This window comes from Manis pentadactyla, chromosome 10, assembly GCF_030020395.1.
Source record: "Manis pentadactyla isolate mManPen7 chromosome 10, mManPen7.hap1, whole genome shotgun sequence".
Lineage (NCBI taxonomy): Eukaryota > Metazoa > Chordata > Mammalia > Pholidota > Manidae > Manis > Manis pentadactyla.
In genome coordinates, this window is record NC_080028.1 from 54,819,584 (window position 1) to 54,846,215 (window position 26,632).

The 26,632-nt window shown below is 43.5% G+C and overlaps 1 protein-coding gene across 2 annotated transcripts in view; it reads right to left on the reverse strand.

Moving 5' to 3' along the window:
• PPM1H (protein phosphatase, Mg2+/Mn2+ dependent 1H) overlaps positions 1–26,632 on the reverse strand; it is a 275,244-nt gene that overhangs the window by 132,810 nt on the left and 115,802 nt on the right. For both annotated transcript variants that reach the window (XR_008992059.1, XM_036894875.2), the window contains exon 3: positions 3,939–4,283. Coding sequence is in view for 1 of the 2 variants with exons in the window: in XM_036894875.2 (XP_036750770.2) it covers positions 3,939–4,283 (345 nt within the window). In the remaining variant the exon portion in view is untranslated. The remainder of the gene's footprint in view (positions 1–3,938; positions 4,284–26,632) is intronic.

Here is a 26,632-nt window from a genome sequence, read left to right on the forward strand (position 1 = left end):
TCTAGAAGAATGCTGGTGATAAAATATAAGCTCAATAAATACCAGTGGCAGAAAAGGGCAGTGGAGAGCATGCGCGCACACGAAACCTGATTCTTTGTTGCTGAGCTGCCATAGATAAAGCAAAACCCCAGTGAAGGGCAACCTTTGCCTTTAAAGGTATTTTAAGTTACATTCTGAATCTCAGAAGGCGCAGCTGCAAAGAATTCATTACTGAGGCAAATTTGAGGCTTAGGGTGCTAGGCTTGGGGAATTTTTAGGGATTTAAAAGAAGAGAAAAAGCAAGAGAGCCACAGATCTGAAAAATGATGGAATCTTTTTAATATTGAGTTTTCCTATCTAGAGGAGCAGGATGGCAACAAGACCGAAAAAACCTAAAGAAGACCCAGAAATGGGAAAGCTAGAAAGTAGATGGCTACGGTGAGGGAAAAATTTAAGCATGGCCAGAAACTCCATACAAGCCCCTCTTCAAGACCAACAGGATAAGGAAGTCAGCTGCATGTTGGGCATTTCAAAGCTTACTTTCAAACACTGGCTCTCAAAAACTTACTACCGAGAGGGGAAGGAAAGAAAAAGTATTTTATGTGAATTGGCATTAGCCTTCCAGGCCATTACATTGAGAGTATGCTATTTAATTTCTGTGTTGTGGGTTCTGGAGCTTATCCCAAGCAATATAATGGTGAAGTCAAGCATGTTTTCATGACACTGGCATAGATTTTTCCTGCAGTCCCTAATGAAGCAAAGGAAAAACAAGACCACTGTCTAATTTGGTAAGACATCACACAAACAGGGACACTTTTGAGGGTAAAAGAGGACATATTAGTAATTACTCTGGGCTGACAGGTATCAGCTGGCTCAGTCCCAGCAGAGCAGGCAGGAGGGAGAGCCACCCTACCACGCATCACAGAACCAAAGAATGGTGAGTATTCTCACTTAATAAGGCCAAGGACATGGTGCAAAGTCCAGGGAGGCCTCTGGCATGCTGGGGACCAGAGAGACAATCTGGGAAAAACTTAAGTGTGAAGAGGAAGCTGCAGGGTGGGATAGATTAGAGAAGAGATATTTGGCTTAAAGCCAAAATTCATACACTGGCTCACCAGATCCTCCACAGGCAGGTTCCAGACCACCTCTGCAAGTCTCCTCACATCATTCCGGTCCCAGACATCTGTTTTAACCATGGGAGACATCGGCTTGCTGTCTTTGCCTGTCTGGCGCTCTCTCCCCGATGTGGTTCTCCATGCAGTTTCCCCCACCCAGAACTCCCTCCCAGCCTCCCGTGTCCTGTGCTTTCCTCCCACCCTGCTGAGCATCAATTCACAGGGAACCATTTGTTGCATCTCTACCAGACCCCTCCTGCACCCTCCATTTCTCCTCTCAAGGCCCTTCCCACTGATTTTTTAATTCCCATACTTGCCTAATTTGTTCATTGTTTTTTTTCCCAGGTAGGCCAGGCAGCTAGGTAGTTCTCAACAAATAGTTTTTGATTTAATGAATTATACAGGAAAGTGAAAGGATCTTTTTTCCTTTCTGGCAACTGTTTCTAAGAAGAATTCAGGTAGTGAATTGGCTAGTTAAAAGCTGAAAACATTTAGAAGATAAGAATGAGGCTCTTTACTAAGCATTTTTCTCAATGAGTCTCTCATTTCAAGTGTAGTTGCTAGTAACCCTGGGCCATTAACGGGCAGAAACCATCTCTGTGAAGGCCTGACTCAATGCGAAACTGACCTCTAGTGGATAAAATCGAGAATACAGCAGTTCCAATAATAGATGTCCTGTGGCATTAGCAATTAAGGAAGGAAATGAAAAAAACCAGTTTCTTTTGCTTTTCACTTCTATCATCTCACTTTTTCTTCCATTTGGGGGATAGCCCACTGTCAAATTTTTACAATTAAATATTTAGCTTTCTGAACACTGGTGTCTAGAAACACTCACATCAGAGCTTCTATAATAGCCAGAGAGTGAGATTTTATACCAAGTTGGGTAGGAGTTGATTTTACTACCTGGACTCCTTTCTTCTTAAATAATATTGACATAGGGACCGTGGGTATAGTCAGAGTAGAGTGAGGGCCTCTGGAAAAAGACCCCTACCAAAACTCCATATTAAACAACTAAACAAAGACAGAGTCACATTAATTCTCTAAACTAAAATATCAAACTAGGAATATAGGCATTCTTCAATGAAGATTAGTTAAAACTAAAAAGCCAAGAATAACTTAGCTTAGTATGTTTGAACATCTCCCAGATAGGAAAATACCTCAGCATGGCCCATGTCTTGTTTGTGTCAATTAAATGAAACTATTGTAAAATTTACTTTAGCCTGCTAAAAAGCCCAGTTTATCTTTAACTTTACCCAGATGCTGCTTTTCCTCCTCCAGCCCTAATCAAGTCAATAACTCAGCTCACCTTGAAAGCAAGACAAGCAGCCTTGATTGTTATGCTCCCAAACCAAGAAACTGCTATTCCAAGAAAGAATAAAAGTAGTAAATTTCTTATATTAACTCTACAAAATAGTCCGGAAAACTGACAAGAAACTTAGTGCCTCTTTAAAGATAAACATTTAGAGACCATCTGGTGGGTCTGCATCCCTAGCCCTTTGTCTCTCAACCGCCTATAAAATCCCACACACCACTAAGGGCTCTCTTGTACCCTCCTGGCTCACGCCAGGGGCTCCGTCTGTCCTCTCACTGTATCTCTCAATAAAAGTCTCCCTGGATCTCCTACCTTGACTGTTTGCTAAGTTCATTCTTCGACTCCGCAAACAAGAACCCCGGCATCAATATTTTCCAGCCTCCTGGTGTTTTTCTTGGGATTAAAAAGGCTAACAGGCACTTCTGTGACAGAGAAGCACTTTAGCCACCTGCTCATCATAGGGTAAATATCTATGTGACAGGAGAGAAACGCTGGGGCCAAAGAAAGGATGAGGAGAGGGTACAGATTTGAGGTGAGAATACATGGCCTTTTTTGTCTTACAACAAATCTGACGACGCTGTCGTCTATTACCATTCACTGTTCTCCTCTCCTTAGCGCATGAACTGACATTAGGAGTGTACACTCAGTTCTGGGGAGCCACTCCTAAGCTGCTCTTGCCTCACTAAGCAGCTTGTCATCATTTTTTTAATCTCCAGGTTTTAAGGACACTACCACCCACCCACTTCACTCAAGTCCTTATAACATCTTTAAAACTCTTCTTACTCTTTATGTGCATCTAGGCTGCTGCTCAGGAAGAAAATCTCTGGAGCCGAAATAATTGCCTCCATAGAAAAGTGATCTCAGGGAGGGAAGGGGTGGCACAGAGCTGAGCAGGGGCCGACCACCCATATGTGTTCTCACCCAGCAGAGGGGCAGCAAGGGGCGCTGAGAGCAGTGTGTTCTCAGGAGGGAGGCTGAGAGGGAAGGAGGCTGAGTTCCTTGAGGAGACACATTCAAATTTAAATGTACAAATTAATGCATGCTCCCAAGTAAAACAAAATGACTCTTGGATATTGGCCCCTCAGTTCTCCTCCAGCTGTTAACCTTTTTCTTCTGGCAGTTAAGTACCACATTGTTCTCAGATCAGATTGCATAGTACCGGCCCTTTTGAGCACTTTACTAAAAGCTCTGTTTCCCCAAACACCTGGAATTCATACACACGTCCTGCCCACATTTCACTTAAGTGGCATTGTACCAGCCGGCATCAATGAGTCTGCAGGAAGAAAAGCAATAATGCATACACCTAGTGATTACCTCCGCACTATTCCTCTCTTCCATCCTCTCTTTCACTCCTGCCAGCGCTCAGTGCCAGAACTCTATCTTGTGCCAACCTCTGGCGAGAAGGGAGGCCGTGCCACACAATGGCGAAGACCCCATGCAACCAGCGGGCGGCTGAGCCGAGCCTTCTGGAAACCTTCCAGGGAGCAAGGGTCTGGCTAAGTGACCGCCTCGGCCCCTCCAGCCACACCTACCATCTCCTTGAACGCGCTCTCCAGGGCGCCGACGACCAGGCACTCATGCGGGATCTTCTTCTCGGTGAAGAAGCGCGCGGGAGGGGCGCTGGGGGAGCCGGGCGCCCCAGGCCCTGCGCGCAGTGAGGCCGCCCGGGTCAGGGGCCGGCCGTCGGCGGGCGCGTTCTCAGGCCCCTCGCCCAGGCAGGCGGGCGGCAGGACGGCCGAGTTCTTCAGGACCTCCACGATGTCCTGCAGCTGTTCCGCGATGTGGCGCTGCAGCAGGCGCGACGCCACCACGGCAGCCCCGGATCCCGCGTGGCCGTCGAACAGCGACCAGTAGTGACAGGAAACGCCGTCAGACTCCTGGTGGAGAAGGCGACAGGGAGGAGTGAGAACCGCGGGGGCCGCTACCAGGTCACTGACACGAGGCCAGGCGGGGTGGGGGGGCCCAGCACGCCCCCTTGGCTGCCCCTTCGGTTTGCAAACAGTGGGGGCACAACCGGGCAAGAATACTTCGGGATGGGGAGGGTCCCGGATATGCCCCTGCTGTCACCCCTACCCGAGGGAGGACGCAGTCCTGCCTGCCTGCTGGGCTGGAGCCCCTGTAATGTGAGGTGCAGCTGTGACATAAAACTCCAAAAACAGGCAAGTCCTCAGGAGTCCAGCTTTAACATCTAACCCCCGAAGTCCCCTCCCCACTGCACCCCCAGGGCAGGGCTGGCCTGGAGTCTTTGGAGAAAGGGAGGCCCCTGTGGCAGGCTCTTCAAGGGGAAGTAAGCAGACCCCTTTTTCTGCCGTAGGGGCCTTGCGCTCTCACTCTCAGAGAAGTGCCCATCTTCTTCGGTCTACATGCTGAGTTTTAAGAACGCGTTTTTCCCTTAACACCCAGTCTCTTCCAGTCTTACCAAGATGTGGCCAGTTCCAATCTCCTTTTTGTATTTCCCACCTCTTCAATTTCCAGCTGCCACCAACATCTTTGTTTCCTCTTCCTGCCCTAAAGCTCCATGCTGCCTGTGTTCCCTCATCTATCAGGGATTTAGTACCGGCCAGCTGATCTCTAGACTATTTCAAGATGAACATGTTAAAAAACCATGTTTGAATCATACATGCCTAAAATTTTAACTATTAAAAAAAGGGAGCTCAATTATGATTTTTCTAGAGGAGTAAAATATTAAAACACTGAGACTGAATAGGTCAGGGGCATATGACATCCACTTCTGACTAGCACGCTTATCTCCCCTGAAATAATAAACATTGAATTCTTTTTCTGGCTGAAGCCATTAAAGTTCTTTTGGTCCACCTTATTTTTTATACTGAAATACATTTGCCATATAACATTACATATATTTGAGGTTTGATACATTTATATATTGTAATGTGAGTGCCATTACAGCAATAATCAATCCATAATTTCTTTTTCTGTGGTTAGAGTAATTAAGATCTAATCTCTTAGCAAGTTTGCTTATTATAATACATCGTTGTTGTCCATGTACACTATGCCATGCATTAGACCTCTGGGACTTATTTACTACTTACTGCAAGTTTGTGTCTCTCCCATCCCCCTGACTGTCAGTCCCTGGTAACCACCATTTTTGGTCCATCTTAGAATGATGCTAGAAGATACTGTGGTAGCAAATGTCATTCCTGTACTTGTGCTCTTTAAAACTTTGTATTCACTCAATTCTGGGCTACATGCTGAGAAATAAAAGTCTTTTTTTTTAAGGCAACAAATATTTACTGAGCACTCTCTGTGTGACAGGCATGAAAGCAGGCAGTGGGGATAAAAGACTAGATGAAAGAAGTATCAGACATGGCCTGATCTTAATAATCCAGAGGGGGAGTTGGATACGGATTAAATAATCACACAAATAAATGAAAGATTACAATTCTGGTCAGGGCTGCAAGGAGAGCTTCTTGGTGCTGTGAGGCCAGCCTGCAGAGGGGCACACTGGAGGAAGGGACATAGGACAAGGCTGAAGGCCGCTCACAAATTCACAAGATAGAGAGGGGAAAGGAGCCACCCACCAGCACCAGCAGGTGCAAAGGTCCTGTGGTAGGAAGGTATATGACCACTAAGAGGAGGCTGAACCATGGCACGTGGCTGAGCAGGGGAAGGAGGCAGGAAAGGAGGAAGATGAGCTATGTCTCAAGAGGGAGGTAGTGGCTAGACCACGCTGTCCTCCCAGCACACACAAAGGACCTGGCCTTTGCCTATGAGTAGCAAAAAGTCATTGACTGAGGCAGGAGTGACAAAACTGAATCTTGTCTTAAAAAATCACTCATGCTATGATGAGAGGATCAGAACTAAGAGTGAAGGTGAGGATGCAGTTAGGAGGTACCTTAAAAAAACATTCAATCAAATTCAGGCAGTAAGAAACGTATGTGAATGATTAAATACACCATACAACAGGGGAAAAAGCACTGTAACTCAGAGGAGAGTTAAGTGGAAAGGACAGTGACTTACGGATGAGAAGATCTGAGTTCTAACAGCATCTTTAACACCAATAAGCTCAGTGGGAGGCAGTGCAAGTTCAGGGAGGGAGTACAGCAAACAGACCCTGGCTGGGACACTCTAGAGCTGGGCATCCCTGCTGCCTAACCTGTCTGTCCACAGGTTCCCAGTAAGTAGAAGGTGTGTGATGGCTCCCTTAGGGGAACAGGGGTATTTGGGAGGTTACCTGAAGCAAGCACTTACGTGTAGCTGCTTTCTCTGCTATTATGATATAATTGGGTAAATCACTTTCTGGGTTTTAGTTCTGCACCAAAATAAGGGGCTATCCTATAAGACATTCCAAAGGACCCAAGGACACTTGAAGTAAACCTCCCTCACACACATGCCTCTGCTAACTCAAAGTTCAATATTTAAGAAGTGTAGATGAGTAAGGGCTGGGGAAGAAGTACAGATCAGGAGGGGAAGAAATTGGGCCTTGAAGACAGATCAAGTAGAATCTGTATGGATTGAGAGACGACTTGGAGGCCCAGCAGAGGACAGGCCCCGGAGGCCCAGGTGACGGGCCAACTCTGGTAGAGGTGCACCTTGTATCTAGTCTCCCTTCCTCCTCGCCACTGATTCTGTTTGGGACAGCAATGTACCCACTGAAAACGCTCGCCGCGGCAGCCTTCCCTGCAGCTGTGTGTGGCTGTATGACCTTGTGCTGTTCAGTGAGCTGCGAGCAGAAGCTCCTGGGTGGGACTTGCAGGAAAGCTATTGTTTTCTGGACAAAAGGAAGGCCCAACCGGCTTGGTCTTTTGCCCTTCATCCCTCCCCCTTTCTTTCTCCCTGGGCCACAGAATCAACACCTGGAGGTGGACACTTGCAAGAAAGGCTGATAGCTACAGCTCAGTGTGGTGGGACACAGAGCCCAAAAGAGCCTGGGCCCTAGATGTCCTCACGGGATGTTGCACAGGCCCCGAGCGTCCGCCTCTGGGCTTCGTGACCTTTTCATAAGCCACCACTGTTGGCATCTGTATAACAAGAGCTGGGGGCACGGAGAGGGAAGGACGTGCATGTTCACACAGCACCCTGGGACTGAGGCATGCATGGAGGGAGGAGTGTGAGGCGAGGCACCAGCAGAAATGAATCAATTGTAGGTACAAGCGGTTATCATCCAGGCACAAAACTAAGCCCCCCGGATAGGTTCTTAATTTAGGTCATCCGTGGATAGAATTCAGGGAGTCTATTAATCTATCTTTATTTTCACAAACCTCTGAAATTTAACATTTGCTCCTATTACGAACGTAAGGCCATGAAGCACAGTGGTATCACCTGCAACTTGGTCGCCAACAGAAATAACGTATCGTCACTCCACACATCCTGAATTACTGTTTATGCTCATCATTACTTTGCCATGATACTAGTTAAAGCCACCACTAGGTTTGTGTTATCTGCTGCATTAGTAAAGTATATATTGCCATGTAACAGCCTCACAACTAGGGAAAAGTGGCCAAAGAAAAGGACCTATTGCTCACTGCATCTAACTCTCCCAGGGACCCACAGTCGCCTGAGCCAAACCTGTTCACACAGTCCTGCATCCAGTGAAAACCCAGGCAGTGTCTTTAGGGAAGCTGCTGCAGGGGCCGATGAGGGATGCAACAGGAGTTGTCAGTGTCCAGGCACTGATTCTGTACTTATGTTTCCAGAGTCCTGATCTGAAGCAAGGATCAGATCCCATGAAATAACCAGCCACACTACAATGGAATGCTACCACATTTCTGAAAAGCAACTCTGAAATTTTTCTGACAAGTAATCCAACTGCTTCCTTCGACAAGGCAAAGTATTTTGCAGCTCCCTCAACAACTACCAGTTGTTATAGTATCAGGGGAATTTTTAAGCAGGTCCAGGGGAAACTGGGTTGGGACTCTGGGGGCCCAGAAGAACTCCATGTTCCCCCTTGTGAACCCTCTGCACAACGGTGCTGTAAACTCTGTGGCAGCTAACTTTGACAGGGCAATTAATTTTCACAGCCAAAATTTGTAAGACATTATTTTTCCACAAAGTTTGTTTCTTAATAAAGACAGAATGAATTGAGCACCAGTTGACGCAAGGGCCAAACCTGTAGCAATTAAGTCAGTATCTCTTAAGTGCCCTACGACGACCCACCACCCACTGACCTTTCTTAAAGCTGTGGAGGGGACTCTGTCAGGCAGCCAAAGTGGAGAACCCCTGATTTAATGCAAAGGGCGTTGCTAAACAATCAGGACACTGGTGTTCTAGTCCCAAATCTGCTGTCAGTTCACTGTGTGACTGGCTGAGTCACTCACACCTCCCTTTACTGTCTAGAGCAGTGGTGCCCAAATTGCGTTCCCTGGTTCTGAAGTGGTACCTCAGGAAACAGGATGCTAAGTGGGTGTTTAAGTCGTGAGTCCCCTTGACTATTATTTCAACCACAGCTGCATGGTTCCATCAGTTATAAACATCAGGGTTTTGCCAACCTTTAAACTAGATGAAAACAAGCCCAGTGAGAATTCAAAATGCTCCATGTCCTCCTATGGCAGGGAACTTCCAGTAAGTGATACATATTGGAGGAAATACAACCATGAAGTGGGCTCTCACCACATGCCTGGGGGCCAGTTCAGCGATTCAAGTCTAAGGCACCATAAAGTCATAAGAACATCAAGCTCCGGGTCTAGAGCCCTCTTCCCATCATCTAACAAACCACACATAGCAGGCAATATTCTAACTATGCTCCTATGCTAACCACTCAGGTTACAGAGGGGAATGAAGGGCAGAGGATGAAACTGCTCAAGGTTACCACCTGATGCCGCCGGGAGCAGAGTCCCAACTCTAAGCCATCACCCCCATCTATGCTAAGCTGAACACCCCCACACCACACTCCGCCCGCCCCTGGAGGGAAAGCTTGTCCTAACGCACACTTGGCACTCGAATACATTTTTCCTCTCGCAACCTCAGTGGTAACCAGAGTGAGTTTTCCTAAAACATGATCTGTGGACCAGCTCCAGTCTATGAGCCCCCGGTTTGCGATCCCATATACAGTCTCTGATCGACTCTCCACATCTGCCTCTTACTCCAAATGCCACTCACAACACCAAACTACAGTACTTGCCACTCAGCACAAACCACTACTACCTACCCGGCCCCCCGCTGTAGGCCTCACCCCCACCTGTCTTTTAGTATTTATCCTGTCATCTCCTGGGAGCCCCCACTGTGCCCTGAGCCCACCCCCACTGCACACTGACCATACGGTTCAGGACTGTCTGTTCATTTGCTTGGGAAATGATGGACTGAAAAAGAATATTCTGGAAAATGGGAGCAACTAACAGGCAATGCAGGTGACAAGATGACCACCTATGGAGGCCCATGTGGACTGTGGCCTGATGAAGGCCGACCTTGAGGGCTAGGTCCGGTTGGGGTGAGATTCTGGAGTGTGGTAAGGTAGATGGAGGAGCCTCAATTTACCGACCTGGGGCTAAGGAGTGACAAGATGCCTCTAACCCAGGAGCACCAGTCCCAAGGCTCTCTTCAGGTGCACTGCGGGAGGGAAGCACTAGACTCTCAGAGGCTCACAAGGACTGTCCTGAGCAGAGTGCCTAGGTCAAGGTAGCATCTGAGGGGCTGGGGAGGAGACTTATGACTTCCCAGTCACTTCAAAGAACAACGTGAGGCTCGAGTGGAGCTTGAAATGGGACCAAGATCTTAACAGATCATAAAAATATTTTTGAAAGTGGCATGATCAAACACAATGTGCCATATATTTATTTTAAAAAGGATGCAAAGATCTCCTTCTCCCTCACCTTCTACTCAAAACAATGCCATCAACTGCTGTCAGGTAAGAATGTATGGTTTGATGTATAAAGTCAGATCTGAGAAACCTTGAGGAATGAACACCTCCTTCCTCAACATCCTTTGGACCAGTAACTAAGGCATGTGTGTGAGAAGCTGGAGAGAGATGTGCTCACCTGCATGGTTCAACCCAAGCTACCAGCCTGGAGGGCCTACATCAATGTCAGAGCGACGAACACGGCAACTGGGGGGTGGGCGTAGGGGTGGGAAACTGTGGATCTGTGAGAGACCTGAAAAAATCACAAGTTGTATGCACACGATGCTTTTAAAGCATCTCAAATCTGTGATTTCATTGCAAATACACCTGTATTCTGTCACAGCATAGAATCTTCAGTGATTCCCTGCTGCCCTTAAAATACTGTCTGGCCAACTGGTTGTTCACATGCCTCACGGTCCCTACAAGCAGTGTTGATAGTAGGGCCCTGGGGATCTCAGACATGCTACAAAGCATCCAAGAGGGAAGGATACTACTCTCTCTGGTTATACCTGATCTGCTAAGCCTTACGGCTACATGACCACTTTGAAATACACACGCACACACACACACTACATCTTCTTCCCAATACACACAACTTTGTCTAATTAACCTACCTGGTTTCTGTTACTTTAGTACATCACCACTATTTTACTATGTTTGTTACTTATTAATAACTGCATACCTCTCCTAGGCCTGTCTTACGACTCAGTTCATAAATTGGAAAGAAACTGATTATGGGTAGAGATAGAGTTTATAATTTTATGGAAGCAAAGTTGCTGTCCTTTATGGCAATTAATCTGTGATGTAGGGTGATGACAGTTATATAGCTTCTTAGAAAAGTATGTGTTATTTTTCAGTCTTGAATGGATCTATTTTCATCTGAAAGGCTAAGATAGAAAGTAAAAGTAATGATATTCAACATCATCTGACTGCTAGTCCCAGCAGAAGCCCTGCCTTACTCTCTCGTACTATCAGAAAAGGTCACAGCAGCACCAGCCCAGGATGCAAAGTTCTACACCTGAAAAATCAAACCTATTAAACTTAAGAGTAACATGCCCTTAATATGATGAATTTCAAAATTATATTTTAATAAACATTTACCTTGTTTTTGCTCCAGACAAACATGAGTTTAATAATATTGCTTATTTTCTTTTTTTTATTAAAAATTTTTTTAATTTTGTTATCATTAATCTACAATTACATGAAAAACATTACGTTTACTAGGCTCTCACCTACCTCAAGTCCCCCCCACAAACCCCATTACAGTCACTGTCCATCAGCATAGTAAGATGTTGCAGAATCACTACTTGTCTTCTCTGTGTTGCACAGCCCTCCCTGTCCCCCACCCCCCACATTATACATGCTATCCATAATACCCCCTTTCTTCTTCCCCGCCCTTATCCCTCCCTACCCTCCCATTCTCCCCAGTCTCTTTCCCTTTGGTAACTGTTGGTCCATTCTTGGGTTCTGTGATTCTGCTGCTGTTTTGTTCCTTCAGTTTTTCTTTTGTTCTTATACTCCACAGATGACTGAAATCATTTGGTATTTGTCTTTCTCTGCTTGGCTTATTTCACTGAACATAATACCCTCTAGCTCCATCCATGTTGTTGCAAATGGTAGGATTTGTTTTCTTCTTATGGCTGAATAATATCCATTGTGTATATGTACCACATCTTCTTTATCCATTCATCTACTGATGGACTCTTAGGTTGCTTCCATTTCTTGGCTATTGTAAATAGTGCTGCGATAAACATAGGGGTGCATCTGTCTTTTTCAAACTGGAGTGCTGCATCCTTAGGGTAAATTCCTAGAAGTGGAATTCCTGGGTAAAATGGTAAGTCTATTTTGAGCATTTTCAGGAACCTCCATATTGCTTTCCACAATGGTTGAACTAATTTACATTCCCACCAGCAGTGTAGGAGGGTTCCCCTTTCCCCGCATCCTCGCCAACATTTGTTGTTGTTTGTCTTTTGGATGGTAGCCATCCTTACTGGTGTGAGGTGATATCTCATTGTGGTTTTAATTTGCATTTATCTGATAACTAGCGATGTGGAGCAGCTTTTCATGTGTCTGTTGGCCATCTGAATTTCTTCTTTGGAGAACTGTCTGTTCAGCTCCTCTGCCCATTTTTTAATTGGATTATTTGCTTTTTGTTTGTTGAGGTGTGTGAGCTCTTTATATATTTTGGATGTCAATCCTTTATTGGATCTGTCATTTATGAATATATTCTCCCATACTGTAGGGTACCTTTTTGTTCTATTGATGGTGTCGTTTGCTGTACAGAAGCTTTTCAGCTTGATATAGTCCCACTTGTTCATTTTTGCTTTTGTTTTCCTTGCCTGGGGAGATATATTCATGAAGAAGTCACTCATGTTTATGTCCAAGAGATTTTTGCCTGTTTTTTTCTAAGAGTTTTATGGTTTCATGACTTACATTCAGGTCTTTGATCCATTTTGAATTTACTTTTGTGTGTGGGGTTAGACAGTGATCCAGTTTCATTCTCTTACATGTAGCTGTCCAGTTTTGCCAGCACCATCTGTTGAAGAGACTGTCATTTCCCCATTGTATGTCTATGGCTCCTTATCGAATATTAATTGACCATATATGTTTGGGTTAATGTCTGGAGTCTCTAATCTGTTCCACTGGTCTGTGGCTCTGCTCTTGTGCCAGTACCAAATTGTCTTGATTACTATGGCTTTGTAGTAGAGTTTGAAGTTGGGAAGTGAGATCCCTGCCACTTTATTCTTCTTTCTCAGGATTGCTGCTTATTTTCTTTTGTATAACTATCTATAATGCCAGAACTTAAGGAATTATAACTAAGTAGGGTTCCTGAGGCCTTGAAGCCTTCTCCAAACACAGACTTTCACTGAACAAGGAGCTGGTATAATTTTTGATATAAGCAGCTGTGTCCATTTGGCTTCAAGTAGAACATGGCACTGCTCACCAAGGATGCCCAAAATCAGGAAGCTAAATTTTAGCCCTGTCCAAGCAGGAGCCACAGCACATGTGCCTGGGGAACCCACAGGCCAAAGTGCCGCCATGAAAAATCCAGGAGGCAATGCAGTAGCCCCTCTTTGTGCTATGCTGACAAAGAAAGGGAGTTTCTCCATAAAACCTCAGGCATTTCCTGTGGTGCCCAACAGACGCAGTAAGCTATAAGGCAGGAAACACGAAGAAAACCAAGTAACAAGATGTGACACACTTGTACCAGCCTACAGAAACTAGCCTCACTTCCCCTCACTTCACGGATCCCTGACTCCCCAGTTTGCAAACCTCCTTCCATCGCCCCTGCCTCCAAGACAAGCGCTCTCCACAACAGAGCACGTGAAGCCATGTCTTGGGGGTGGGGGGCAAATATCACCAGTCAGCACAGAAGAGGGAAATGAGAAATCGTTCCGTGTTTCTCCACCTAAAGCTGAACAAGAGATTTAAGCTCAGCTAGTCTTTCTCTACAGACTGACACTGGCGCCCCCTCGTGGTAGTGAGTCTGATGTCTCCAGGCCATGCAAGGGACACGGATGCTCCCTGCATCCATTAGCTTTGGCATATTGTGACCCATTGCTGGGTACATGTGCCCCCAACTGGATGGTCTTATGCATTATATTACTAAGTCTTTGATTAAATTACCCCTCACAAAGTGAACAACAGGTTTTTAAAAACATTCCTGCCAAGAGACTGCTGGTACAAGAACACATGGCAGCTGGCACTTCTTGCTCCAAGGAATGAGAAGCTCGTCATATCTGACAGTGGTAACAAATCATTCTGAAACGCTCAAGGCGACAGCTGAAATATGGAATTGTACTTCCTATTGTTAATGATGAATTGTGCCCAGATAGATTAGCTAACGGGACATGAAGTGTTTGCTCTTCTTAAGGCAGTAAATGAGTTACTGTGTGAAACAGCACGATGCCCGGCATATGATAAATTCATGTAACTGTTAGCTGTTGTTATTTTAAAGTATTTCCTTTTAATCTTTATTGCCCTTGAACTATTTTTTAAATATTTAATGTACTTTTGTAATTATTAAATATATGCTATATGGTGATGTATCAATAAATGAACAAATACACTGGGGATACATACTCAGCAAAATCATCTTTAACTGATGGTTTGGAGATTGCTACTCTAGAAAATGATTGTCCCTTGGGAAAAAGTGGTGGTGCTTCTTCCCTGAGGACACAAGTACTCAGCTCCTTCGATGCTCATCTTCCCTTCCCTACCCCATTAGATCACCAGAGGGGAGACCTATATAACAGCATGAAAGGAACCTCACAAAGGTGGAAATAACACTCTGAGTTTAATCCCATGGCTGATTTTACAAAAAGCTCAGAATGAGCACGGGAAACACTTGCCTCCTTCCATTCTCACCGCCAAAGAAAAGGGGTTACTTATTTCCCACTGGGCAAATGCAAAGTTGACAATCTGATTGTTAACTGCAAACTGCCATATGGCTTGATTTCCATGTCTCTGTTCAGTTTTTATGGTGTCACAGAAAGGATGATAACTCAGAATCTAGAGTATCTGTTTTAGGCACTTCATCCACAGTGCTTTCCATCTCCAGTTCTTTATCTGACCCTCACAGTGACAGAGAGAGGAAGGAAAATAAGCTGATGATGAAGCAAAGATGAGAGGGAATGTGAGTAACATCATGAAAGGTCATCCTAGCGCCATATCCTATCACTGTCCCCTCAGAATCATGCACGCATAGCATAGGTTGTTGGGGTTTTTAATTTTTTTTAACCCCATCTCTCTCTTTTTGAAATTTATTCAAATATTTTGCTCCCCCGTGGAAAAGAACTCTCAATTTCACATACTTAAATCAGTAATCCTTTCCTCTCGGGATCTGACAGTATGAAATGCAGATTTCTTGGCTCATTTCCTCTGCTTTACAAGGCACGAAGATGTAGGATATGTTTAGTAAGTTTGATTCTTGTTTTTGAAAAGGAATTTAATCCCATATTTTAAAACACACTGAATAAATATTAATTTCTGAGAGAGAGAAGTATAAAGTTTGTACTGGTTTTGGCTAAGTTCTACTGTAGTTTACTCTAGATGCAAAAATAAGCTCAGGAATGTCCTCAAACTATTACTTTATACATCAAAAACTTCTCTTTAAATTAGTTTATGGAAAAACATAAATAATGTAGAATAATCCTGAAATGACAGCTGTAATCTCCACTATGAGAATGACAAAAACAGGCAACATGGGCCCTTGCTGCACGGCAGGCACTGTTCTCAGCACTTTTCAGACTTTTAACTCATTCCATTCTAACAACCCTATGAGGTTGGCTCTACTAGCCCCCTAATGTACAGATGAGGAAACTGAGGCATTGAGAGGCCAGCTAATTTTCACAAGGTACAGGCTGGTGAATGGCAGAGCTGGGATTCAAACTCAGATTCCCATTATTATTCAGTCAGAAGGCTTTGTCTTCTTGCCATGGTTTTACAAACAACTGTCTTTCCATCGTTTAGCAAGAAAAAATGGCCTGTGAAGACAATAAAGTGATGAACAATTTCATTTCCATTCTGTTCACCTGAATCAGTAAGAACTGTTAACCAGTTTCTGAGTCGACAGGAGACTTTGCTAAATACCTCCTAAATCACAAGGGAAATTGTAATGGAAATAAGAAAATATTTAGCATCAAATTATACTGAAATTATGCCTATCAACATGAACAGTTATTTTTCCTTTAATACAGACTTATCCAAGAGATTTTCCTGCCACATTTCCCAGCTGCTAATGGACACAAAGGCAGCATGTTACCAGTACAGACGCTGAGGCCACACAACCTGGATTGAATCCAAGCTCCACGTTTCCCAGCTCTGTGCCTCCGTTTCCTCATCAGTGAAATAAAGATAATAATTAGTACATATTTATGTATGCATTGTGAATATTGGCAAAACACTCAGATCAGTGCATGTCTGGCACATGCACGCTGAGTACTGTGTTTTTTTAAAAAAAGGGAAGAGAATCTCAAGAGCATATTGCCTTTGCCAATGTTCTTCCCACTGAAAGCTGTGGGAAAATTGGATTACAAGTGAAATGAGCAGAAATTCCCACCTCAGTTCCATTTATTTTCCTTTAACCTTAAGATTTGCCTCAGTGGGAAAAACCTACTGTGGGATCCAGTGTGCACTGCATTCCCGGCCACCCCGTACGTCTTAGCCACACCTGGTCCTCAGAGTAAACTAACACCCACCAAGGAGGGAACTGCAGGTACTCTGCCACCAGTCTGGACAATTCCTGGTTATTAAGTCAGCCTTCTTACTCACTGACAAGAGTTCTAGTTCCTGGAACCAAGAGATAAGGGTTTTGAGAGAAACCACTGCATGCTTGCTTCAAAAAATTTGAGTAGATAAATAGATGATAGCCTGATGGGTTTTCCTTTGTAGGTAACCTTTTTTTTCTCTCTGGCTGCTTGTAATACTTTGTCCTTGTCTTTGATCTTTGCCATTTTAATTATTATGTGTCTTGGTGTTGCCCTCCTTGGATCCCTTGTCATGGGAGTTCTGTGTACCTCTGTGGTCTGAGAGGCCATTTCTTCCCCTAGTTTGGGGAAATTTTCAGCAATTATTTCTTCAAAGACATTTTCTATCCCCTTTTCTCTCTCTACTTCTTCTGGAATGCCTATGATTCTTAAATTATTTCTTTTATATTGATCACTCAGCTCTCTTAAAATTCTTTCATTCCTGGAGATCCTTTTATCTCTCTCTGCATCAGCTTCTCTGCGTTCCTGTTCTCTGTTTTCTAGTCCATTAATGGTCTCTTGCATCTCGTCCATTCTGTTTTGAAGTCCTTCCAGAGCTTGTTTTATTTCTGAATTCTCCTTCCTTAGTTCTTGCATATTTCTCTGCAAGTCCATCAGCATGGTTATGACTTTTGTTTTGAATTCTTTTTCAGGTAGACTGGCTAAATCTATCTCCCCAGATTCCTTCTCAGGGGAAGATGTAGCAGATGCCGAAGCTGTCTGGGTTAGTCTTGTCTGAATCATATTTTTTTGCCTTTTCATGTTGACAGGTGCTATTGACTGTCAGCTGGGAGGGCCAAAATTTTCACTTACTACTGGCCTTTCTTTACTGGGGCAACTGCGACCCCTAGTGGCTTGTGTTGGGTAATTGCGTGTAGAGTGGGTCTTTGTGTCTTGCCTGGCCGGAAGGGAGAAATTTCCCTTTCTGTGGGCGGAATTTGTCTCAGGCTGCTTCTCTGCTTTCGCAGCGCCCGGTGGGGTGATGGATGGGGGGGCTGCTTGACTGTTTGCCTCCGTGAGGGGTCTCAGAGCTGTTGCCCAGGGGGTTAGTGCACCCGGTTTTCCCTGTAATTTCCAGCTGCTGTACTGTGACCTGGGTTGTTTCCGTCAAGCTGTTAAGTCCCTGTCCCTTTAAGACTTTCAAAAAAGCCCCCGCTTTTCTTTGTCACAGGGGCATCAGCTTCAGCACCCGCTCTGAGGTCTACCCCCTGTTCTCCCAGTATCCAGGGCCCCCTGGGCATATACTGTGTCTGCGCTCTGGCCCGGATGGCTGGGGCTGGGTGTTCGGCAGTCCTGGGCTCCGTCTCCCTCCCGCTCTGCCTATTGTTCTCCCGCCGGGAGCTGGGGGGAGGGGCGCTCGGGTCCCGCAGGGCCGGGGCTTGTATCTTACCCCCTTCGCGAGGCGCTGGGTTCTCGCTGGTGTAGCTGCAGTCTGGCCACTGTCCTGCGTCTTCTGGTCTCTCTTTTAGGGCTAGTTGTGTTTGTTGTATTTTCAAAAGTATATATGTTTTTGGGAGGAGATTCCCACTGTCCTACTCACGCCGCCATGTTGGCTCCGCCTTGAGTAGATAAATAGAAAGTTTGCTTTCTTGACATGTACAGACCAAAAACCTCAATTAAGAGGGAAAATTTAGAGTAACAAGCACACAGAGAGAAATAAAAGGCCCCTCCTATTGTTTGTATAGCTGACATCATTGCAGGAAGCAGACTGCCAAACGGGGACAAGTATTTCATAAGGGCTACCACAGTGCAACCTTCCCTCTGTGCTCTGGGGATGCACAAGTCCTGCTCACAGAAACAGACGACCACAGCTGACAGAGCCCCTTCTCACTTCACTGTGGCCTCTCCCACCCTAATCTGATCCTATTTACCTTGTGTCCCCACAGTGCGGCCCCATCCTCTGCTGAGAAAGATAATCAGTTTTCCTCTCCCCTGCTGCTCAGCTTGGCCACAGCACGGACACAGCCACCTCCTGTTACTGTAATTAGACACCGAAGCAGCAGACACTGAAGCCATGGACTTTGATGTGTTTTGACTATATCGAACAACATAAGGGTGCTCCTAAGGAAAGACACTTGGAATGCAGTGTCCACCAGTGTAGTCATACGACAAAACAATCTGTTCCAAACAGGAAGTCCAATGAAGGGAACGAAATGTCCTATTCATCCCCACAGCGCCCTGTCTCCCAGCCACACACCTTATGGTAAGGATGGACCGTAAGGACAGGAGCCTATTATCTTAGCCCTGAGGTTGTAAGATGCCGCTAAGAGTGAACTCCTTCTCCCTCCTCAGAGAGGCCATCTGGGAGCTTTGCTTTTTATCACAGTCCTAGGACGATGGCTAGTAGTTGAGAACTACAAAGCAAAGCTCTGGGAAAAGCCATGTTTTCACTTTTGGCGGCAAATAGTATGATCAATAAAGCTTCCTCAAAATATCTCAAAACAAAGGCAAAAGCCCTGGAATGATGATTAGTCCCCATAAATCTTGACCTGGTTAATTAATTAAAAAGTGGGAGGCAAGCAGGAGGTGGTTGGGGATAAAGCGTTGCCCTCAGTAAGCTGATGACATCCTTCCTTAGGGCCAATCTTAGGAAAGTGTCTTTTGGGAAGGCTAGGTTGGTACATCTCCTTTTCTAGCCGCCTGCCTGATGTCTCTGAACAATGAGGCACAGGGATTTCAAAAGGCTTGCGCGTTGCCCCAGGGGGTCTACTACTTCCTGCCTGCCTCTACTATGGCTTAGGGCTCTTGACACAAGAGATGCAGTGTGACCCAGACACAGGAAAACTTCTGCCCGCCACATGTCAGAAAATGTCCTTCTCTACTACATACCCACTCATCAGAGAGTTCAAAATTCTCCTCCCTATTCCTCAAAAGGGGAACATTTACTTTTTTCAAACATCACTTCTCAAAAGAGAAATGTTGTATTTCACTAGTTATATCACCAAACACTAAATTAAAACAAAACTGGATCCATGCTTGAGTATTTTATAAAGGACAATGCAGTAACTCCACGACATTCTTTTGAGTTTCTTCGGGCTAAAACACTACAGTAACAATGCTGTGTAACTCTTTTATTTGTATTCCTTTTAAGTTTAATGACTTCTTTCCAACATTGCTTCTGTAGCTCCTGATGTGTTCCTTTATATGTAGAGGGAACCTAAAATTAGTTTGTTTTCTTTCTTGTAAGTAGGGCTGCTGTCAAGAACTCAGCCAAATACTACAAGAGACAACACTCCTTCAGGAAATGCCTCGGGAAGGCCAGCTGAGGTGGAATACAGTGCTTATTATTTTATCCACCAGAATTTGTTTTTAAAATTTGTTTTAAAACAGGAAGACTACTTTGACTTCTCTGACTAAAAGATTACTTGTACTACCAGGATAAAACACTTCTCTAGGCCCTGGCATGAGGGAGGGTAAAGTTCTCTTAAAGTTTTTATACCAATTAGTAATTATATGTAGTAAGAAAAAGTCATCTCATTGCTACCCAATTACCCTACTGCCTTTCAATATATGTCATCAAATATAAAGTTCCACTTCCACTGAATTCCTCTGCACATGACTGCTGTTTCTAACATATACAAAATTTCTAGGATAATTCTTCTTTTTAATGTGAATTGAATTTATATTACAGGAAATTTTAGGTTTTCTTCAATCTCCAAGTAAGATGAAGGTATTATACATGAATCAAGTCTTATGGAAATATTTATTTTGCCTTTACTAAGTTGAGTGGCGATGAAGAGGTCAAGAAAAGAGAAATAAATCACATATGTATTCTGGAGGGAGCCCATGCATCTTCCTTTTGCCATCCCTCATGCCTGTCAGCTCTCTGTTTGCAAATGAAATAATGATGCCATTATTTCCCCTGTTGTCCCATTTCTTGCTTATAATATACTATTTGTTCATTTTTTCATCCTTTTCTTGACTTCTCTATGGCCTATAATGTAGGTACTTCCCCTCCTTGCAGGTCCCCTTTCCTGGAACTTTCTGGGCTTGCAACTCCTGAAATCAAAGCCTCCCTAGACTTGCTTTGAGCAGCAAACCTTTTTTTCAGTAACTTCCCACAAAACACTTCCACCTGTGAAGTTAGAACACTGAGAGCTCAAGTCACCATTTCTGCCCATCACCTCACCTTTAAACCTATGCCTGCTCTAGTGGTCCACTTTCAAGGGCCACATGGCTGTAGCCTGGCGTCTTCAACTCTTATTGCTCCCATACAGTCATCTGGTCACCTCTAGCTCTTACATCATCTCTCCCGGGCCTGTCCCTTCTCTAATCACTGACATCTTTCTAGTGTTCATCGTTTCTCATAGATTTAAGCATGAGCAGACTCCAAGGTGTCCCAGCTTCTAGGACTGCTCCCCAAGCCAGCCTGCACTGCCATCACTGTCCTGATTCCATTACACCCCTGTCTGAAGTCATTTGGTTAACATCCAAGCTTACTAGGACATGAAATGGCTCTTGTGTGTGAAACCCGCTTGCAGTTCTGGTATCAACAGCCTCCAGGCAATGGCACGTGCTCCGAAGCTCGGGAAGATAAGCCTCAGGGGCTCTCGTGCCCACCTGCCTCTGCACGCGCACGTTCCCTCTGTTAGAGTCGCCCCTTTCTACTGCTTGCCTGGTGCATCCTAGTCAACTTTTCAAGACACCAGCCCAAATGTCACTTTCCCCAGGAATCTGGCCCACTCCATCCTCCCCTGTCCCCCAGATACAAGGCCTATCGCAGTCAAGCTGCCACACACTCTGGACTTTCCACCTTTCTCCCAAAACTCGCCTCCCTGCAGCACTGCTGCTCATGGACTTTCCTCCTCCCCGACTCAGCTTTAGGAGGTTGGGAACCATGTTGAGCTCATCTTCTTATCCCCAAGGCCCTGCGTGCAGACACGGTGCTCACCACCCTTTCCTAAATGCACCATATCTGAGTTAAGAGATGTCTTCCAAATGATAAAAATCACTGGCCTCTTAAGCAGTATATCCAGTGTTCTCTGCTAGCAAATTTTCACTCAGAGGACAAGAAAAAGTCCTGCTAATGGTCTTCAAGGTCCTGCCAGGCTGCCTCACTCCCTGTCATTACCTTGCTGACAGCATCTCCTGCCATGCAGGCTCCCCCATCTCTACCCAGCCACACGGGCCTCCTTGCTGATTCTTGGGAACACCCGTTCTGTTCTTGCCTCAGGATCCCTGCAGTTGCCTACATACTCTTCTTCCAAACAGCTGCACCTTCAGGTCTTTGCCACATGCCACCACCTTCGTGGTGCCTCCTTTAACCACACTTGTCCCTCATACTTCCTACATCCTGCTGCCATACTGTGTATTCCTCCATCCCATGTATTACCTGCCAAGCTACTTCATTTTTTATTTTTTTATTAACATATTGATATACAATCTTAAGAAGGTTTCACATAAGCAACATTGTGGTTACTACCTTCACCCATATTATCAAGTCCCCCCAACACGCCAACACAGTCACAGTCCATTAGCATATCAAGACGCTATAGAGTCACTACTTCTCTTCTCCGTGCTATACTACCTTCCCCATGAACCCCCTTCTCCTTCCCTCCTCAACCCCCACCCCTCCCCTTTAGTAACCGCTAGTCCCTTCTTGGAGTCTGTGAGTCTGCTGCTGTTTTGTTCCTTCAGTTTTGCTTGGTTGTTATACTTCACAAATGAGTGAAATCATTTGGTTTTTGTTTTTCTCTGCCCAGCTTATTTCGCAAGCATAATACCCTCGACCTCGATCCATGTTGTTGCAAATAGTAGGCCTTGTTTTTTCCTTATGGCTGAATGGTATCCCATTGTGTATATGTACCACATCTTCTTTATCCATTCATCTACTGATGGACACTTAGGTTACTTCCATATCTTGGCTATTATGAATTGTGCTCCAATAAACATAGGGGTGCATAGGGTCTTTTTGAATCTGGGATCTTATTTTCTTTGGGTAAATTCCTAGGAGTGTAATTCTTGGGACAAATGGTATTTCTACTTTTGGTTCTTTGAGGAACCTCCAAATATTGCTTTCCACAATGGTTGAAATAATTCACATTCCCATCAACAGCGTAGGAGGGTTCCCCTTTATCCGCATCCTCGCCAGCATTTGTTCTTGCTTGTTTTTTGGATATTGGTCATCCTAACTGGTGGGAGTTGATATCTCATTGTGTTTTTAATTTGCATTTCCCTGATAACTAGCAATGTATAGCATCTTTTCATTCCCTGTTGGCCATCTGAACTTCTTCTTTGGAGAAGTGTCCGTTCAGATCCTACACCCATTTTTTCATCAAGTTATTTGCTTTTGGGGTGTTGAGCCTTGTGAGTTCTTTATATATTTTGGAATGTTAACCCCTTGTTGGATATGTCAGTTATGAATACATTCTCCAATACTGCAGGATGCCTTTTTGTTCTGCTGATCGTGTCCTTTGCCGTACAGAAGCTTTTTAGTTTGATACAGTCCATCCCATTTGTTCATTTTTGCTTTTGTTTCCCTTGCCTGAGATGTGTTCAGGAAAAAGTTGCTCATATCTACATTCAAGAGATTTTTGTCCTATGTTTTCTTCGAAGAGTTTTATGGTTTCATGACTTACATTCAAGTCTTTGATCCATTTTGACTTTACTTTTGTGTATGGAGTTAGACAATAATTGTTTCATTCTCTTATTTGTAGCTGTCCAGTTTTGCCAACACCAGTTGTTGAAGAGGCTGTCATTTCCCCATTGTATATCCATGGCTCGTTTATCATATATTAATTTACCATATACACTTGGGTTTATATCTGGGCTCTCTATTCTGTAACATTGGTCTATATGGGTCTGTTCTTGTGCCAGTACCAAATTGTCTTGATTACTGTGGCTTCATAGTAGAGCTTGAAGTTGGGAAGCGTAATTTCCCCAGCTTTATTCTTCCTTCTCAAGATTGCTTTGGCTATTCAGGGTCTTTGTGGTTCCATATGAATTTAGAACTATTTGTGCTAGTTTGTTGAAGAATGCTTTTGGTATTTTGATAGGGATTGCATTGAATCTGTAATTTGCTTTAGGCAGGATGGCCATTTTCACAATATTAATTCCTCCTATCTATGAGCATGAGATGTATTTCCATTTATTGGTGTCTTCTTTAATTTCTTTCATGAGTTTCTTGTAGTTTTCAAGTCATAGGTATTTCACTTCCTTGGTTAGGTTTATTCCTAGGTATTTTATTCTTTTCGATGCAATTGTAAATGGAATTGTTTTCCTGATTTCTCTTTCTGCTAATTCATCGTTAGTATATAGGAACGCAACAGATTTCTGTGTATTAATTTTGTATCCTGCAACTTTGCCAAATTCAGTTATTAGTTCTGGTAGTTTCGGAGTGAAATCTTTAGGGTTTTTTATGTACAATATTGTGTCATCTGCAAATAGTGACAGTTTAACTTCTTCATTACCAATCTGGATGCCTTTTATTTCTTTGTGTTGTCTGACTGCCATGGCTAGGATCTCCAGTACTATGTTGAAAAAAGTGGTGAGAGTAGGTTTCCTTGCCTTGTTCCTGATCTTAGAGGAAAAGCTTTCAGCTTTTCGCTGTTAAGTATGATGTTGGCTGTGGGTTTGTCATATATGGCCTTTATTCTGTTGAGGTATATGCCCTCTATACCCATTTTGTTGAGAGTTTTTATCATGAATGGATGTTGAATTTTGTCAAATGCTTTTTTAGCATCTATGGAAATTGATGTGGTTTTTGTCCTTTTTGTTTATGTGGTGTATGATGTTGATGGATTTTTAAATATTATACCATCCTTGCATCCCTGGAATAAATCCTACTTGATAATGATGGATGATCTTTTGAATTCGGTTTTCTAACATTTTGTTGAATATATTTGCATATATGTTCATCTGGGATACTGGTCTGTAATTTCCTTTTTTTTGTCATGTCTTTGCCTGGTTTTGGTATTACGGTGATACTGGCCTCATAGAATGAGTTTGGAAGTATTCCCTCTTCTTCTACTTTTTGGAAAACTTTAAGGAGGATGGGTATAAGGTTCTCTCTAAACATCTGATAAAATTCAGCTGTGAAGCCATCTGGTCTAGGGGTTTTGTTCTTGGGTAGTTTTTTGATTACTGATTCAATTTCATTGCTGGTAATTGGTCTGTTCAGATTTTCTGTTTCTTCTTGGGTCAGTCTTGGAAGGTTGTATTTTTCTAGAAAGTTGTCCATTTCTTCTGGGTTATCCAGTTTGTCAGCATATACTTTTTTATAGTTTTCTCTAATAATTCTTTGTATTTCTATGGTGTCCATAGTGATTTTTCCTTTCTCCTTTCTGATTCTGTTTATGTGTGTAGACTCTCTTTTTCTTGATAAGTCTGGTGAGGTGGTTATCTATTTTCTTTATTTTCTCAAAGAACCAGCTCCTGATTTAATTGATTCTTTCTGTTTTTTTCATTCTTCTCTATTTTTAAAATATTTCTGCTTTGATCTTTAGTATGTCCCTCCTTGTACCGACTTTGGGCCTCATCTGTTCTTTTTACAGTTTCATTAACTGTGTGTTTAGAGTGTTTATTTGGGATTGTTGTTCTTTCTTGAGGTGAACCTGTATTGCAATATACTTCCCTCTTAGAATGACCTTTGCTGCATCCCACAGATTTTTGCAGTGTTGAGTTATTGTTTTCATATATTGTTTGATCTCTGTTTTATTTGGTCATTGATCCATTGGTTATTTATTTAGGAGCATGTTATTAAGCCTCCATGTGTTTGTGGGCTTTTTCATTTTCGTTGTACAATTTATTTCTAGTTTCATACCTTTATGGACTGAGAAGCTGGTTGGTACAATTTCAATCCTGAATTTACTGAGGTTCTTTCTGTGGCCTAGTATGTGATCTATTCTGGAAAATGTTCCATGTACACTTGAGAAGAATGCATATCCTGATGCTTTTGGGTGGAGTGTTCTGTAGGTATCTGTTAGGTCCTTCTGTTCTAATGTGTTGTTCAGTGCCTCTGTCTCCTTACTTTTCTGTCTGTTGATCTGTCCTTTGGAGTGAGTGGTGTGTTGAATTCTCCTAAAATGAATGCATCGCTTTCTATTTCCCCCTTTAATTCTGTTAGTATTTGTTTCACATATGTACGTCCTCCTGTGTTGGGTGCACAGGTATTTTAATGGTTATATCTTCTTGTTGGACTGACCCTTTTATCATTATGTAATGTTCTTTTTTGTCTTGTTACTTTCTTTGTTTTGAAGTCTATTTTATTTTATACAAGTACTGCAACTCCTGCTTTTATCTTCCTATTATTTGAATAAAATATCTTTTTTCCATCCCTTCACTTTTAGTCTTGCGTGTCTTTGGGTTTGAAGTGTGTCTCTTTCAGGTAGCATATAGATGGGTGTTGCTTTTTTATCCATTTTGTGACTCTATGTCTTTTGATTGGTGCATTCAGTCCATTTACATTTAGGGTGATTATCGATAGATATGTACTTATTGCCATTGCAGGCTTTAGATTCATGGTTACCAAAGGTTCATGGGAAGCTTCTTTACTACCTAACAGTCTAACTTAACTTGCTTAGTATGCTATTTCAAACACAATTTAAAAGTTCTTTCTTTTTTCATCACTTCCTTTTTCTTCCTTATCCACTCTTTATATATTAGATGTCATATTCTGTACTCTTTGTGTATCCAAGGACTGACTTTGTGGGTAGCTGATTTAATTTTGCATTTGGTTAGTAATTAATTGGTCTACTTCCTTTACTATGGTTTTATTTTCTCTGGTGACAGTTATTTAGCCTTAGGAACACTTCCATCTAGAGCAGTCCCTTTAAAATACACTTTAGAGATGTTTTTGTGGGAGGTAAATTCCCTCAACTTTTGCTTATCTGGAAATTGCTTAACACCTGCTTCAAATTTAAATGATAATCTTGCTGTGTAGAGTATTCTTGGTTTGAAGCCCTTCTATTTCATTTCATTAACTATATCATGCCACTCCCTTCTGACCTGTAAGGTTTCTGTTGAGAAGTCTGATGATAGCCTGATGGATTTTCCTTTGTAGGTGACCTTTTGTCTCTCTCTGGCTGCTTTTAATACTCTGTCCTTGTCCTTGATCTTTGTCATTTTAATTATTATATGTCTTCCTTGGGTCCCTTGTGTTGGGAGATCTGTGCACTTCCATGGCCTGACAGACTATTTCCTTCTCCAGATTGGGGAAGTTTTCAGTAATTATCTCCTCAAAGACACT